Consider the following 16,814-nt stretch of genomic DNA (forward strand, 5'->3'; position numbering starts at 1 on the left):
ATGCGTTGAAATAAATATTCCAGTTGCACTGTAAAGAGCTGAATAATAAATAAGTCAAAAATTACTCTCTGGAGCAACAGTAGGCTGTTATTTCCACACTACTCATTTAAAATAAATAAAGTTCATTAAATTATTACCCAATGTGGATATCTGCTTTTTCTACATAAGCTGTATTTCCACAGCATGCTTTCCACATGATTATTCATAATAAATACAGTTGACAAGAACCAACCAAAATCCCTAAAATTAATGTCCCATGTTAAAACAATGTTTTCTTTGCTGGTGACAAAATGCTGGGTCTTGGATATTTGAAAGATTATTGCAGCTCTATCTGGCCTTTTAAATTCCACCAGGATGGCTGCATTTCATCCAGGACGTCCTCAAGACATTCAGGACCCAGATCTGGAAGCGGGGCCACATACTGTACCTTAGCAAGCATCTCCCAGGGGCTGTCACACTCAGTGTATGGCACATTTGGTGCGCTGTTTTCAAGTCCCATTTCCCAAAATGCAGAATCACAAGAACCAGGGGAAATTGGCAGCGACTCCAGGCCACTAACACAGTCAACCCTGGCACTTCCATGTGGGTAAGGAGGTGGTAGGTAGAGGAACTTATGACCATCATCATTGTAAGAGTTACCAAAACTCTGCGCTGCTGGACTCCATGTAGACTCAGGAGAGGACTGTGTGCTTTCACCAGAGCTCCAGCTGTCTGCCATTGCTTGGAGATCAACAGGACAAGATGGAGAACAAGAGCTGGTTCCCATCAGTCTGTTTTGCCTTGGCTTAACAGCTGGTGTGCTGTAGTCTCTTGGTGGAAAGGTAAAGTGCTGTGGTGATGTCTGTGGCATCTGGGTTTGAGGGATGCTGAAAGCCCCTTCTTGAATGCCTCCTCTCTGTTGTCCATTGACCCCAACGCTGGCCAGGTAAGGAGGCAGAAAGGGGCTTGGCATAGGAGAGGTGCTGTCTAGCTGGGGTGAGGTCCGAGCGGCTCTGTTCTTTAGGGTTCTGGCCCTCTTGTTCTGAAACCACACCTGTAAAACAAATTAAACAACGTTGTTAGCATTTAATATATAACAGTTGCTTTATAAAAAGTTACTATAAAAACAGTTTATTATTTGTCTGTGTCATTATTAGATGATGTTAATATACCTGAATACGTGACTCTGGTAGGCCAGTGGCTTGAGATAGACTTTCCCTAACACTTATGCCAGGGTAAGGGTCCACACTGAAAGCCATTCGCAAAAGTTCCAAGTGCTCTTTGGTGAAACATGTTCTCTTCCTGCGGCCTGCAATCTTACTGGCCTGTGAGTTTCTGTCTTGAGCTGTAAGAATTAGAAAATACAGTTAGACTAATGCACATCATAAACAAGGAATCCCTATAAATACCAAGGAAAAAAAAGGAAAATAAAAGTAAATTCTCACCAATGCAGTCAGACCACATATTTGGTGGATTTAATCACTTGTAGAATATAATTCTGAGGTCTGAGCAGGTCTAGTTGGATACTTCGTTACTGCTCCTTGAGCTAATGATCAGAGAGTGGAGGCTGCCACTATTTAAACCTGCCCTCTAAGGTCCAGTGTGGGACGTCCTAACAACTGTATGCTTTGAAGGTAAATTGGGCTCTATATGATCTTTGGTGGCTAAATCACACCGTCATGCATGCCACACCTTAATTCACACCTCATTCATCCACTTTCGTTTTTTGGTCATCAAAAACATAATGCTGCAAACAGCAATTTGCAAAAAATATCAAGGCTATTTGCAAGACTGTTTATGAAAATAATCCTTATGATTTACTTCTTCTACTAGCCTACATGCAATTTGCAAGACCGTTTGTAACAGAATCCTTTTGATTTACTTGCAAAGTTTTCATAGATTTATACTCTTTAAGAGCACATACAGAATTAGCTTATAAATATATTTTCAAACATTTTACAGTAATGCAGTGAGTGATAAACTTTTAAGCTCTTTTCATGTGTGATTCATTTACCAAAATTATTTTAAAATTGAATTTTATGAAACTAAATAAAATTATTTTAAATAAATTGCAAAAAATTGTATAAAATAAAATTGTATAGTTTCCTGAAAATGGTAATTTACTTTCAGAGGGTTAAGGAGTAATTAATTAGAAAACAATGCTTCCCCTGTAAAGTAATGATGTTGTTAATTTTATTTTAAATATTAGCATAATATCATTACAATTGTATGATCCAGCCTACATTTTATTTCATTATTTTAACTAAAATAAAAACAGTTAATGTGATTCACAAAATTGCAATGTAGTAACAACTTTGTGTTTGCACAGCGAATATTATAAAATTCTTTATTTTGCTCCTAATCATGAGCAGGTACATGAAAGTTTTTACTATTTTGCTTGACAATTTAAATCTCACTGGTTGTGTTACATCAGGAAATTTAAATATCCTTGTTTGTACTAAAGTTTCAACATTTGCTATGTTTTGTTTAATCAAAGGAGAAAAGATGACCTCATGGGTGCAAATGGGTTTGATGAATGTGCTTAAGCCTCTTTGATTGATATGGCCCAATCAGTTTGTAAAAAGACTGTGGAAAGTGCTGATTCATACCCTTTAACAGCTGTGAAAATGCACCTATTAATATGAATAGGCTACATTCAGATAGACCAATAATCTATATGGACAATAATAAAACTGGTGTGATTAATTGCAGGCTTATATTTCCTTAACTATTTGAAAACATCCCAGATATTATGTTTTCAGTAAAAAAATTGAAAACCACAATAACGTTTGTAAAGGTTAATCATTGGTAGATATTTCTTTACTATTGGTTCATATCAAAACATCTATTTCTTTATTCATTTCTGATTATAAACTACTTTTCATTCTACATTTCTATGTAAAATTTGGAAGATTGAATGGTGTATACCCCACGTATCTGCAGTGACACATGAGACGATTGGTTGTTGATATAAGCTGGGCCTATCATCTATACCAAGCACATGCAAAATATTGCTAGCAGCACAGTGTATTGAGGTTTTTTTTAACTGCCTCACAACAGGCATGTATCCAAGGAGGAAACATTAAATACAGTGTCAGAGGTTTAAATTTGCATCAGGTACTTAAATGCTCTCTAAACCCCTCAGAGAATAAAATATAAATATTTTAAATATATCAAATATAAAATAACAAAAAGGAGGAATTCATTATGCATTTATGGCCCCACATATTCTTTCACATTTTAGGGGACCAATTTTGAACCTGATTTTTCTTACCCATAATTATTTTATTATAATAATGTATAACTATTTGGGACAAATGTACATGAGTAAAAATCGAGCAACTGTTGTCATACAACCAAACTTAATTGATTCACTGTTTTACATTGGACATGTCTGGTCATGTGCCATCTACAGGACTTGAAAGCAAGAATACTGGTCGCAAGAAACACTTTAAGTAAAGAAAACTTGGCTAATACTCTCATAATTACAGTTATGGGGGTCTCTGGTTTTGCTTTTTGTAGCTGAGCCCTGTATTATTTTTTTAAGAAATCTGTTGATCGACCTCAGTATTTATGCTACAAGATTTTATGGACCCCTATTTGAAAAAGATGCTTGTGTCCATAAACACATGAAAATAAAATACAAACCACTATATCTGTTTTTAATATCATTTGATTCATCTAAATAATTTAAATAACCAAGGTGACCACTAACCACAGTACCAAATATTTATTAATGGGATTTTCTAGCTCAAACAGTGTTCTCAGGACTTTGGGTAATATTGTCTAAACGTTCTCTCAGTTATCAAAAATGGTTTTCAGTAACGTTGAATAACATCTTATCAACATTATAAAACATTCTGAAGACGTTGGTATAAAACCTCATTCTTACATTGTGAGTGAATAGTTTAAAAAAGTGACATTTTCATAATTTAAGGAGGAAGAACATATTTAGCTGGGTTGCTACGTAAATATTCATCATCTTAAATTCCTTAAATATACGAATTTAAAACAACTGTGTTGTAATAACAACAAATGTAGCTACGTTATGTATGGGCAGATTGTATGGACTATTACAGCATGGTGGACTAATACGATTTGTACATATATTTGTTAGATAACTACCATGGAAGAAATATCACCATCGTCACAATAGCCCAGTGATTCATACATCTATTTGCAGCATCTTTGGAAGCCAGTATTAATAGAAACGAGCTGATAAAAGCTGTTGTAACTATGTAACATTAGTGTGATGATATAGTAGGTCAAGATGGCGCTCTATGATCTACAGTGAGTCATGGCGTCCCTGGAGTCCACAACAGCAGCAGGCATGACCAGCTATAAGATGAACTAAACTGCTGTTCAATACGAACAAAGAACGACCGGGATCTTAATTTACTTTATATAAATTAATCGGAATTAAATCAATAATTATAAGGAGTAACGTCTTAATTCGGTGAGATAATTTACTTTGTCAGAAAATAAGAATTATATGTTGGTAAAGCCAAGCTAATGAGCCTTTGCAGGTAATCCATATTCATCCGCTCCGAGTTCCTGCCTCACGCGCAGCGAGGCGAGCGGAACCCGGATGGAACTGTCATGGCTGCCGTCACCGACCTGCCAGTCTAAAGAGAAAAAAGAGGTAAATTTATCGAAACTGCTCAATTTAAAAAGGCGTTTTCAAGTTATCACGTATTCACACACCACCCTATTGTACGCGTCACTTTTCGGAGGAATTCGCTTTTGCGCTGACTTCTTTGCTTTAAATCGCTTGATTATGTCTAGCGTGGGTGGGGGCGAGTTGCTTTTCTGTTTGTCGGGATAAATAACCGGGTTGTGGGCGAATTACTTTAAATGACGAGTAGATGTGATCGGCGAAAGAGACGCGGAGTAGTCGGTTTCCATCCAGAAATGCACGGCCATAATTGTCGCGTTGAGTCGATTGACATGGCACTTCCTTTAGTTGCCTGTGCATTGTGCGAGTCCGCGTTGCACAAAGTTGGTAAATGTCAAGTCAATTCTAATAACTGACTTTAATGATCTGCAGATAAAATTTGTTGTTGTTTGCTGTTGCTTCTTTGTGGCATGTTTTATTTTTGAAAAGTTTGTTTGAGCATCTACAAAGAGGTTTGATGTGCTAAGTGCATGTTAAGCCTGGTCAAAGTTTGGACAATAAAGCAGGTCTGGACCTCGAATATACGTTTATTTAGGCTATTAATGAAAAGCATGGACATGCATATCGATATTAGGATCGTAATGATGAAGTTTACACTTACAACTTGGGTGTACACTTGACATGTTGTCATAAGTGAGGCATTACTTGATGTCTTGGGTTAACATGGAAGTCTTTTGAGTTTGCTTTGGCAATATAATGTACAATATTAAAAAAACAGGTTAAATTACTGAAGAAAAGCTATGCATGAAGGTAGCTCAGCATACAGGAATAAATAATTATGAAAACATATTAATTTAAACTGAAATTAAGTTTGCTTGTTATTGACCATGTTTATCTTAAAGGTCTTCAGAAATACCTAAATATATTTAACTCCATCTTTGAGAAAATCAAATACAAGTGTTTTGCTTATGCATGATGACATTCTGCAAAAATCTCATAGTTCTAATGCGTTACATACATTTTCGAGTTGTTTTTTAACAATATTTATAACACAAGCACTCTGCGTGTGCTTTCTTGATTCTTGATTTTATTCTTGATATTAAAGATGGCAATTTGAATGATGTTGTAGTTGACTGCCAAAACAAGCTACAAATAAGTGACATGTATGAAAAAGTAATGTTTTAGTATATTTGACATAGTTTAAATAGTGAATAATTATGCAATATGCTAACACTTTGTTGAAGTGCTATTACAATGCTATTACAGAAACAGTGATTCAGACTTATGCTTATTCTGTACATAAAAGGTTATAGACCATTTCAGAAGACGAAAAAAGCTTGTCAAAAATAACTTGCTGTTTCAGCTTTTTAATACTTATAAACAAGAAACAGGTTAAACAAAACACAAGTAGCAGCACATTTATGAATGCATCAAAATGTTAAACGAATATCTTGAATATTTATTTATTCATGTAAGATTTCAAAATAATAACGCGAGTGCTGATGGACCAGTGTTTACATCTTGCGAAGTTGTCTATAGGGCAACAACCAGTTGTTCAAAATATGACAATTAAATTATAGTGGAGTTGAAACAAAGAAACATGTTTCTACTCTGCTATCTTGACACAAATGTCAAATAACGAGACAACATTTATGCCTAATTTTTAGATATACTACTATTATCTGTTTAAGTCTATGCAGAAGAGACTGTTTACTTGATGGCAACTTATTATGTTGAGGTAATTGTATTGCTGTCCAGTTGAAACAAAATAATTTATGTCATAGAAAAATAAAGGCACAGTGGAACCCTAAAAAGAAGCTTAAGTGGACATTTCCCCTTAAAGCTGAGAAATATACAAAATAAAACTGCATAGTAAATAATGTAGGTTAATAATATTACTAATAATACATGTTTTTTAATTTTGCAGGATATTTTATTCTAAAGCATGGAGGTTGACCTGACAGCATCAGATGATCCCCCTGAAAGCCATGACCAGAATCAGGATGATGACATGTCACTGGAACACATTCTGCCTCTTGAGTTGGCACATCAGCTTCCCGAGACAGGCTCTTACAATGAGCATGCTGACCAAGATGAAACAGTCCCTGAGGAGTCAGGTACCGCTCATCTTCACGCAGACAGCAAAGCTCCTGGAAAGTCTCAGTGTAAAATGCAACAAGGTGCCATATTCTCTGGAAAAATTCTCAGTTTCTGTTGCTCTGAATGCAAAGACGACGCCCATTACAGCCCTAATGACTTGCTGAAACATTTTCAAGGTGCTCACATAGGGACCCTTCCGACGTATCCATGCGATCTTTGCTCATTCGTCACCAACGAGTTCTCTTCCCTTCAGCGGCATCGCATCGGACATCGAAACACTTTAGTCACATGCGAGATCTGCAACGACGGGGTGCAGTATTCGCTTCTATGGCTCACCAGGCACTACACCAACTGCCACAGCCTTAACGGACATTTTTCCTGCAAAAAGTGTGAGTTTTCAACCAGAGATGCAGGCACCTTCGTTCAACACATTCATCACCACAACGAACGAAATCACAAGTGTGTAAAATCGGCACATGTGAGCCAAATGCAAGGAGAGCTTCAGAGGCACAACCTGGTGCATTCCGCGCAGAATTCATTTCCGTTCTCTTGTCAACTTTGTGGCTACAGTGCAGCACGTAGAGAGTACCTTAGCAAGCATATTACTGTGGCACATGGCGATGAGGTGGATAGAACAAACAAGTGGAAAGCAAATGAGGACAATTCTGTCGTGAATTCATCTGGACTAAAATTGTTGCTCAAAAAGACACCTCCAGGTGCGGCCAGAGAATCGCAGTGGATGTCAAAACTAAACTCTCTCCCTGGCGTTGGCTTGCTTGATCATAACGGCAGATTGTTTAATCCTGAAAAAACCTTGGAGGAGACCCAACAGTTCCTTGAAAGAGCCGTTGGGGTTACAAAAGAGAGTAATAAATGGACAAAGTCTCCCCTTAAAAGTGAGCCACAGGGTTTGCACGCCATTTCATCATCAACACCACAGCCAAAGTTACAGGAACATGAGAACAGTCCCGCGAGAGAACTTCTGAATCCAAACAACAGTAACGGACTGACTGTTCTTATGGTGAAAAATAAAATTTCTATTCCACCCAACTGCACCACTAAAGTAATGGGCTTTAAGATGGTAGATGGTAAAAAACACTTGGTTCTAAAAGTCATACCAGCAAAACAGGAGGAGTCCATTGAAAATGTGAGTTGTGATGCACACACTGGTGTAGATGAAGATAAAACAACCAGTACTCCCAGCTCTTCGTTCTCATCAACAACAGGATCTCTCATCAGTTTAGAGTCTGGAGAGTCAAATGAGACTGGTGCTAAAAAGCTTCTGAATTCTTCAGTAAAGGAAGAGTCACTAGAATGTGAAAATCAAACTGGCAACCATCTCTCCTTTATAGAGGTGCACAAAGTAAGCGTTAAGAAGGAAAATAAAGCCCCTCCTGCCTCCGTGAATGTTGACACACTTTCTACAGCATCAAAAAATCTTACAGTTTCCCTTTGTCACAGCACTCAATCCAATGGGAGGTCATCACCTCATGAGGAGTCTTTCTGTTCACGTGTAAGAGGCGCTATTGATAGCCAGTTAGTAAATCCACTTTCCGAGATACCTCGGAAAGTGGATTTACTAGTGGATTCGCTAACGACTGAAACAGAATCCTCTAAAGATAAAACGGTAGGGTCAGCTTCAGTCCCTGATGAACCCTCTGTATCACAATTGCCTGATGATAAAATTTCTAATGCGATTTCCCATGCAAATTCGGACCATGAAATGACTGTTGATGATAAACCTACAAGCACCAATATCCAGCAATCAAAAATAAGTGCTGGTAAGATGTCAGAGGAATCGCTTATCCAGAAAATAAATAAATATCAGTCATGTAAAAATAATGTGGAGGAAAATGACTGTGTTAAAATTCCCATAGAGAGCACAGGTTGTGATTTGTTGGCTAAAGACGGGCAGGATTCGGATATCGATAAAGTTCACATCTTAAATGAGACGACTGCTGTTAAGACATTTTCTTTAGCTGGAGAGAACATTAAGTTTCCAACAAATTTAAGATATGCCTCAAATCAGTCCTCCGACGTTAATAAAAATTTGTCAAATTGTAGCCTGTCTAAAATGAGTAGAGGTGATGCCAAAGATTGCAGTGCAGAGGTCGAAAATAACTCCCTAAATTCTCCAAGTCAAGAGGTCTTCAGTTTTCACAATTATTCTAAAGACACCTCAGGCAGCTCGCCTGAGTCACTGCAACCTGAAGAAGATTCACCACATATGTTAGAAGATGAGGAGTGTGAGGATGATTTTGGCGATTGGAGCTTAACCCTTCCTGCATCTCCTCTTCCAAACGAAAAATTGGAAGAAGTTGAAAGTAGCAGACAGGGAGGTGCTAACGACGGCGTTGCCAAAAGCGGAGAGAAAGAGTTAGAACGTGTGTCAGATAGTGATATCGAGGTTGATGAGTGCATAGCTACTGTTGACGATGCGCTAGTTCCTGTGCTTCCTGAGGAAAAAGAAATAGATTTTTCTGTGTCAGACACGAAACAAGAAGACTGCACCCTCGTGGGCGATAAAGCACCTGCAAATTTGAACAGCGCTGCTGTTTTGGGCAAGATACTTGAAAAGCACTCGGATGCCATCATCAGTCAGCAACTTGAAAAGGAAAGAATGACTAATTCAGCACATGAATCTGTTAAGCCAACCAAAACCACACTTAGGATCCTGCAGACACCTGAAGGAAAACAGCAGATGTTTCTTCAAACATCGGAGACTCCGTATGCCGTGCCGGTTCAGCTTAAAAGTGGCGCCGGGTTTAAATTGATCACCAAGTCCTGTTCTCCTAAAATAAACGTTTCATATGTACCTGGGATCGAAACACCCAATAGGACCACCGGAGTAGCTCTCACGTTAAATGGAGGGAGGATTGGAATGGCTGCACATAATTCAAGCTTGGAAGCCAAAGGTCAAACATCCGCCAACGTTGGAAATCGTTTCCTCGTCAACGCTGCTTCTCTTAAAGGACCTATTCTGTTATCAGGTGCTGTCAAGTCTTCATCAGAAGACCAGGTGAACAACACGCAACAGACTTGTTATTTAGTTCAGAGACCGGTTCCTGTCACCCCGGAGTCTGGTGAAAGTTCCAAGACTGTTCTATCAACCCGTCCTGTATTGGCCATGCCCGTGAAAGCAGCAGATAAAAGCAGCTCCTTGCAAATTGGGAGACAAGCTTACTTGGTGAGATACATTTCTCCAGCTAAGTCAGGTGTGCTTTTGAGTAACTCTGATGGGAAAGCGCCGAACCAGAGCAACCAAGGAAACGAGGGCGGCAAGCAAAGAGTTTTCCTCAAGATTGTAAGAGGTCCAAACGGCACCAGATTTCTCACCACAGCTCCATACGCCGCAGGCAAGAAACCTGTATACCTTGCCACTAGCTCTTTACAGTCGCCTTGCTTGCTGATGTCCTCCCATAATTCTTTTACCAACGCATCAACAGGCCTGACGTCTAATTCCCAAGGTCTCAAACTCATCCCAGCACAGATGAAACATGTTGTATCCCAATCAAATGTTCAAAGCAGAGGTTATCATAATGTAGCATTACAAAAAGCGGCACTCATTCCCAGTCCCACCCGTCCACAAAGGAAGAGGAGGAAAAAGACTTTGTTCGAGGATTTTACAGAGCGTGCTCCTAAAACTAGGAGAATCTCTAACAAGTCGGCGGCCGAGAAAGATGCTACCTCAATTTGGGAGCCGGCCGGGAAAGACGTGGAGAGAACGCTGAGGCTCTGTCCCTTTAGTCCACTTCAAGAAATCAAATATCCCCGTCGAAACCAGCCTGTGGTTGTGCTGAACCACCCTGATGCAGACATCCCTGAGGTCACCAGCATCATGAGGTCAGTGAACAAGTACAAAGGAGAGGTTCATAAAGTGGCGTTATCACAAAGCACAGTTGAAGCCCTTTCTGAGCTGAGCCAACTTTCAAAGCAGTATGCTTCCAGCAGCAACGCCGGTGCGAGACCAAGGCCGGCAGGACGCACCGTTGCGGAGAGATTCATTTTGAAACTTAAGTTAAAAAAGACAAGCAGAAATAAGTATGAGGTTGTGAGGTCCTCATCTGCCGGCTTGGAGCAGCAGTCGACATTTTGTTGCTGGTTTTGTGGTCGAGTCTTCAGCAACCAAGAGGACTGGATCGGCCATGGTCAACGGCATCTTATGGAAGCGACAAGAGACTGGAATAAACTGTTCTAATGCACCTACAGAGCCCCTGGAATGGGCTTAAATGCCATCCTTCATTGTAGAATACCGCTTTTATTATCCTTTCCTTTTTTAATATTACCGTAAGATACAGTAAACCTGTCAATATTATTTTCCATAGATTTTCTCCAGAAGCTTTTAAAGGGTATAGTGTAATAGAGGAGAGTTTGGTACCTGCAAGCAGTTCGTATGTAAATAATTTTAACCCTTGTATATTTAAATGGAAACTTTTGAGTATGTATAGAACGGAACTGTGAAAACTGGACACACTGTATGTTTTTTTTGGTGCACGCAGAAAGATCACTGGTATGAAAAGAAGGTGCTGTCTCTTATAGACCTCTTTTAACGCAGACAATTGAACAGATTTCTCAGGTAATTCCATAATCTTTGAAAGAATGGTCCATAAAGAATTGTCTTCAATATGAAGCTGTGATTGATTGTAGATGCATATGTCATACCTACATTGTAAAAGGTCACGGAATCTATTGAACACGTTTTGATTTCCCATTAATGTCTTTGGATGTAGAATTGTTCAGAATGAATGGACGTAAAAGATTTGGGAATTATGACAAACATGACTAAAAACGAACCAACCGGTTCCTGTGGAAGCCACCCTCTTAAAACTATTACTTGTCCTTTGAGGTGGTCTGCCAATATTACGCTGTTTTTAAAAGTTCTCATGTTGTTTCTTTAGGTCGGATTTTTGCTTTCCTGGTGCCATGCACCTACCGTCATTACATCAACAAAGACCCCTGGTCATTTTAGTAGCAATAATGGACTTTATAATAAGTGCAAAAAAGTTCTCTGTAATCATTGTTCTGTGGCCACACCTGTTAGTTATCACTTTAGTTCAGTTGTTTTCTCCTTGTCTCTCCTATTTTCAAATGAAGAAATGCACCTGTATGTGTATGATTATGCTTTACTTAAACATTTAACAGGGTTAATTGAGATGTAAGCCAACAAACCTCGAATATCCAACCAAACACTAACTGTATTTTCATTTTCTGTGATACTTGAGTGCCTCGTTCTGCCTCAAAGTTTTGAAAGGGGGTCTTTTTCTTTTCATGGTTAAATCCAGATTTGTAAGATTCTTGTGTGCTTAGTGGAGTTCAAAGGTTAAATTGTGACCATTCTTTGGTAGAGTTCATTGGTTTTTGTTTTTGATTGATTTGCTCAACATTTATATTAAAAGTTGTGATTCATTCGGAGACTCCCCAAACCAGGATGTTCTGATACATTTTTGTTATCGGTAGCACCAATATCAAGTTCTCAGTCGCACCATGTGACAGAAATAATCCATAAAACAGCCGGCTAAAGCATTACTTAATTTCCTTAAGGTAATTTCAATTATTGGTTTTGAGAAACCGATCAACCCAATTTATTTTCCTGTGTTGATTCTGGATAGACTACTCATAAGTAATCTGATCTGCTACATTTTCATTTATTTGTTTAGCAGACTACACTATAATCTCTTTTAGATCTTAATTTTAGGAGAGATGTTTTAATATGTTGGTCAGTAAATCTTAATCCACGGTGCTTGATAGTGTCGAAGCTTTGATGGCAGAGAGGTAATAATCCGTCCTTCATTTCATAGTGTTCAGTGTTTTTATAGTTGTAGAATGTATCGGTGGTCATTCCCTAAAGCTTTGGTTTCCTGTTTGGACAGTTAATGTTGCAGTTGGTTACATGAGAACTTTGTGTTGTTGGACTAGAAAATTTTTACTTCGTTTTATTAATGTTCACTGTCTCTCACCATCTTTGTAACACGACAATCACTGTTATACAAGTGAAATTGTGGAATTGTTTATGCAAACCATAACAGTTGACTAATAGCTCAATGGTCCAGCGTGAAACTAGTAATGTGTTATGCCTTGAAGGAGCAAAAATAGTCTTCACTCAGTCACCTGTCAACCAAATAATGTTTGTCCCGAGTCAAAAAAAGTGTTTCCTTCTGGCTGTAATGCCCATGTCACAGGTTTTATTGGATCTGAGAGACAAGTTTATTTTTTTATGCTAAGTGCCTAAAATGTGATGCACCAGGTTCACACTATATTGTACTGTATTTACCTCCTTGCAGATCCTTCTTTAATAAATGTAAATATCTTTGAAGAATATGTTTGTTTTGTGACTGAATAATGTTTGGCATTTTTTACCTTTCTTGCTTTTGAATTTACTGAACTGAACAGCACAGACATTTGAATGCAAGTATTTATTTTAGGGCAATTATGCTATTAGTTACTCTTACTCTAGGTGGCAGTATTTCATTAACTTATAATGTGGACTGTAGGCCAAATTTAGAAACTCTGGTACAGCTAACAGAATGGTATTTTTATGTTATTACATTTGCATATATATATATATACTTATGATACATTAAATGAGTAAGTTCTGACATTATATAGGCTATTCACTTTAATGTCATTCAGAACCTTTACACTTTGGACAATTGTAGAACACAGTATAATATATTTTGATAAATGTCTGCTTTTGTGTACTCACAGTGAAATTCAAATCGGGCCCAAGGTCCTTCAAAATTATTTCTTTGTGTTTTACAGAAAAAGTCATACAGTTTGAAATGACATGAGGGTTAGTGCATGATGAATAAAGGTAATTTGTGAGGGAACATTTCTTTAAAGGTTAATTTACACATAAACAAGTCCTGTGTATTCTAAAATAATTTATCACTTTTCTGAAGACAACAGATGCATGAAAGATGATCATGATGGCATACCATTTTAGTAAACGTTATGCCAAGTCATGAATAAAAAAAACTGCAATCCATATTAACAGTATAGACATCTGACACTGTGTTAACACATATTTTGTAGCGTATATATACAGCCATGCAAAAAAATATGAAAAAATCTGCATTTTTAGATGTATTGGAGCCAGTGCAGTGTTCGTTGAATTTCAACCAAATCAAACCTCAGGAGTGACGTAAGTCATCCAACAGAAATGTAAAAGACGGACTGCATGAAACGATACATGAAAACTGTGATAAAATCAAGGTTATCACATAAAAAAATAATTGTTTATATTTTCCTAAATACATGTAGCAACAAATGTTAAGTGTAAATGAACTTGTTGTCTTTGCATTATTTGATGTCTTAAAAAAACAGAGCATATTTTCTGTTATATTGACCTGTTTCTCCAGTTTTTATTTTCTGCAAATAAATTCAGTAGAAACAATAAAAGTTAGTAATAAAAGTAGAAATAATATTTTTATTTGAGATTTGGGAAAAAAATTGTTTGTTGTTCACAAAATTGAACAAAAATCATAATTTTAATTAAGCACGTACCTATAGTCTAAATAGTAAATTATAAAACAGGGTCTCCTAATTTTTTTCACGGCTGTAAATATTATAAACAAATGTGTGATTGTATTGTTTTCCTCACATTTTTAGTGGAATAATTTTCTTTACCACGACAAAATAGATTTGAAAAATAGCTTACAGGACGCTTTATTTAATTAACTAATAAACAATCTAATTTATGAAATTATCAAATTTAAATAAAACTCATGTTTGATTTCTACTCATTTCTACTTAGGTTCTGTCAAAATAATTACAGCAGATTGTCTACCCATATGCTGATTTGCCACACACCATTATCTTGAGTATAATTAGGATGTCAGAAATGCACAAATGGAACGTTGTATTAGAGGAGCCTCATATGTGGACCACATGACACAATTAAAATGATCACAGACTGAGACTGACCAATTTGATTTTGGATTGATTAATTGTATCCACTGATATTCATTGCTATGTTTCATTAGAACGTGGACCCACGCTGTGCAAGCAAGTACACAACAATTTCTCTGCTTTGATAGGATAAAATAGGTCAGGCTTGTACCAGTGCTGTCTGCAGAGTGCCTCTGACTTCCTGCCATTGAAATGGTTCAGGACATGAGGTGGCCTGCAGGGAGGAGGGATGGCAACCCACTCCAAGAGAAATGAAGCATTAATGCACCAAGATGAGAAAAGAAGTAAAGGGAAACAAGAGACAAGCAGTTGTGGTTCAGTTAGTATTTTAATGTTACAGCGGGAAACTATAATATGCAAGTAATGTAACTTTTTCACCTGTTCTGCAGTGACAGCTAGTCACAGCTAATGTTTTTTTTATTGATTGGAGGTAAGAAAAATCTGCTTATTACTATTCTATTGACTGTTATTGTGCCCTTAAGATGTGTTGGAATAATGTTATGGATTTACTCACTGTTAAAAATCCAATCTTATACCAAACTATTTTTAAAATATAACGGGGATCTTTGACACAAACTCAAAAAAGTCATATAATGACATGACATGGTCAAGAACTTAAAAATGTTGAAAATAATCTTTTATTAAGGTGGCTATTTATACAACACCTGCCTACTGTCTACTTCTCCAGCTTTCCAGCGTCCCCCAAGCCCACCTATGGATCTTCTTTTTCCTTTCTGGTACCTTCTTATTCACTCTCCTTTCTCTCTTACAGCATATGTCACCCAACTCGCTTTCTGTCCATTACCTCTTAAACCAGAAATGGCACACTGGAGAAACTCTGAGTAATCCGCCTGCCTCTATGTACGGCACAAAATAAATAGGTCACGCAGCCTCATGAAACTCTAAATAAATAATGGATCAAAGGGTGAAGTAATTGTATTTCTTTTAGTGGCACTTAAATACAGAGACCTTTCCGAGAGCATTAACAGTAGGCTCAATCTCTTCCTTAATCTTCAAACTAATTTCTGTATTAAGGACTCCGTGTCAGAGTCGACATCTACAGCTCTGTGGATTGTCATACAAGGAGAAAGGAAAGGCAGAGACACAGACTTATAAAAACCCATAAGCACTGCCAGCAAGTCATCCATTGTCTGATATAGAAGTCCAAACACGACCTGTAGCAGGTAGATTGTATTAATGGCGTGTTGATTTCCTCCAGCAGATGGCAGTGAATTGTGAAGTTAATTGTGAAGTTGATACGAATTATGTTGTTGGTCAGTGAAGTGTCTTGAAATGAACAACTTTAGTTGATTTTCTTGGATGAGTTCACTAAAATAGGAAGTCAGGGCGTGGCCCCCCCCTCCTTTAAAAAGCCAGTAGTCTGAGACTGGTCTCTGCAACTAAATGGACATTTCTCAAATATTGGACCTTTAGCCTTGTTGATCCATATTGGCGGAAGTGATAGACTGTACATTTTGAATGCTTCTTTTGAAGCCACATTTTGTCATTTTGTGTTTTATTATCATGACTAGTGATCAACCCAACCTTGTGTGCCTCTAAATGCACAGCAAACATTCCTTATAAGACATTGAAAAGTTTCCAAACCTCAGCCAGCTGTTGCTAAAAATTCTCCCAGATGTCCAAGAGTGGCTGCCGATTCTTCATCATCTCTTGGTCGCTACAGCTCCGAGCTGATGTCAGGGTCCTTGACAACAGGATGCGTGAGGAGGGATCAGCTGCGTGGGGTGGAATGATAAATAACAAACATCAAGGCCCTGCAGCTCTAAATACTGTCAGATACACAGCCACGCAAAGCTCATGTCGACACAAGGCCAATTGCCTCTATTGTTGAATTCAGGGATGAATTGGAAAAAACACATTGGCATCCACCTGGGATGGATTAGGTGAAAAATGGGTCTAAGTGTAGTTTTTAATTTTTTATTCAGAGTCATGGCAACGTATAATTTGAGCTAAAAAATTGTATTGTTGGTTTTAAAAGGGCATGAAAAAAGAACATGCTATTTTCAAACCACATCACATTTGATTTTTTTGGTCCAAGATTGGTTTTATAGGTGCCGCATTCAGAGGGAAGATTAACTATAAACACATTTCTGTAACTCTTACACTGTGTCAACGGTGACCGACATGACGGGACATGACACATTGCTTGTTCTAATGGGATTGCCGCTTCACACCGCGCCCCATCCAGTGT

At 37.8% G+C, this 16,814-nt stretch overlaps 2 protein-coding genes across 3 annotated transcripts; one reads left to right on the forward strand and one right to left on the reverse strand.

Annotated features, from left to right (window-relative positions):
* Positions 1-316: 316 nt before the first annotated feature.
* Positions 317-1,443, reverse strand: mxtx2 (mix-type homeobox gene 2). Its single transcript, XM_056772017.1, has 3 exons — positions 1,425-1,443; positions 1,152-1,324; positions 317-1,033 (listed from the first exon to the last, which is right to left on the reverse strand). Exons 1-3 carry the CDS (start codon positions 1,441-1,443, stop codon positions 317-319), a joined length of 909 nt encoding a protein of 302 aa, XP_056627995.1.
* A 2,857-nt stretch (positions 1,444-4,300) lies between these two features.
* si:ch211-214e3.5 (zinc finger protein 518A) lies at positions 4,301-13,004 on the forward strand. 2 transcript variants are annotated; one of them, XM_056771700.1, is made up of 3 exons: positions 4,301-4,435; positions 4,506-4,621; positions 6,522-13,004. In XM_056771700.1, the coding sequence occupies exon 3, from the start codon at positions 6,540-6,542 to the stop codon at positions 10,890-10,892; it is 4,353 nt and encodes a 1,450-aa protein (XP_056627678.1). In that variant the 5' UTR covers positions 4,301-4,435; positions 4,506-4,621; positions 6,522-6,539; the 3' UTR covers positions 10,893-13,004. The 2 variants fall into 2 exon arrangements, with proteins under 2 accessions (XP_056627678.1, XP_056627679.1); XM_056771701.1 differs by having other exon boundaries at positions 4,366-4,621.
* Positions 13,005-16,814: the final 3,810 nt, after the last annotated feature.

This window comes from Triplophysa dalaica, chromosome 17, assembly GCF_015846415.1.
Source record: "Triplophysa dalaica isolate WHDGS20190420 chromosome 17, ASM1584641v1, whole genome shotgun sequence".
Classification (NCBI taxonomy): domain Eukaryota; kingdom Metazoa; phylum Chordata; class Actinopteri; order Cypriniformes; family Nemacheilidae; genus Triplophysa; species Triplophysa dalaica.

What these genes read in the sequence shown, in the direction of transcription:
- si:ch211-214e3.5 (XM_056771700.1), top strand. Translation starts at nt 6,540, where the DNA reads ATGGAGGTTGACCTGACAGCATCAGATGATCCCCCTGAAAGCCATGAC.
- mxtx2 (XM_056772017.1), bottom strand. An exon ending in TACCAGAGTCACGTATTCAG is followed by an intron (nt 1,034 to 1,151) that starts GTATATTAACAT and finishes TTTGTTTTACAG; the next exon opens with GTGTGGTTTCAGAACAAGAG.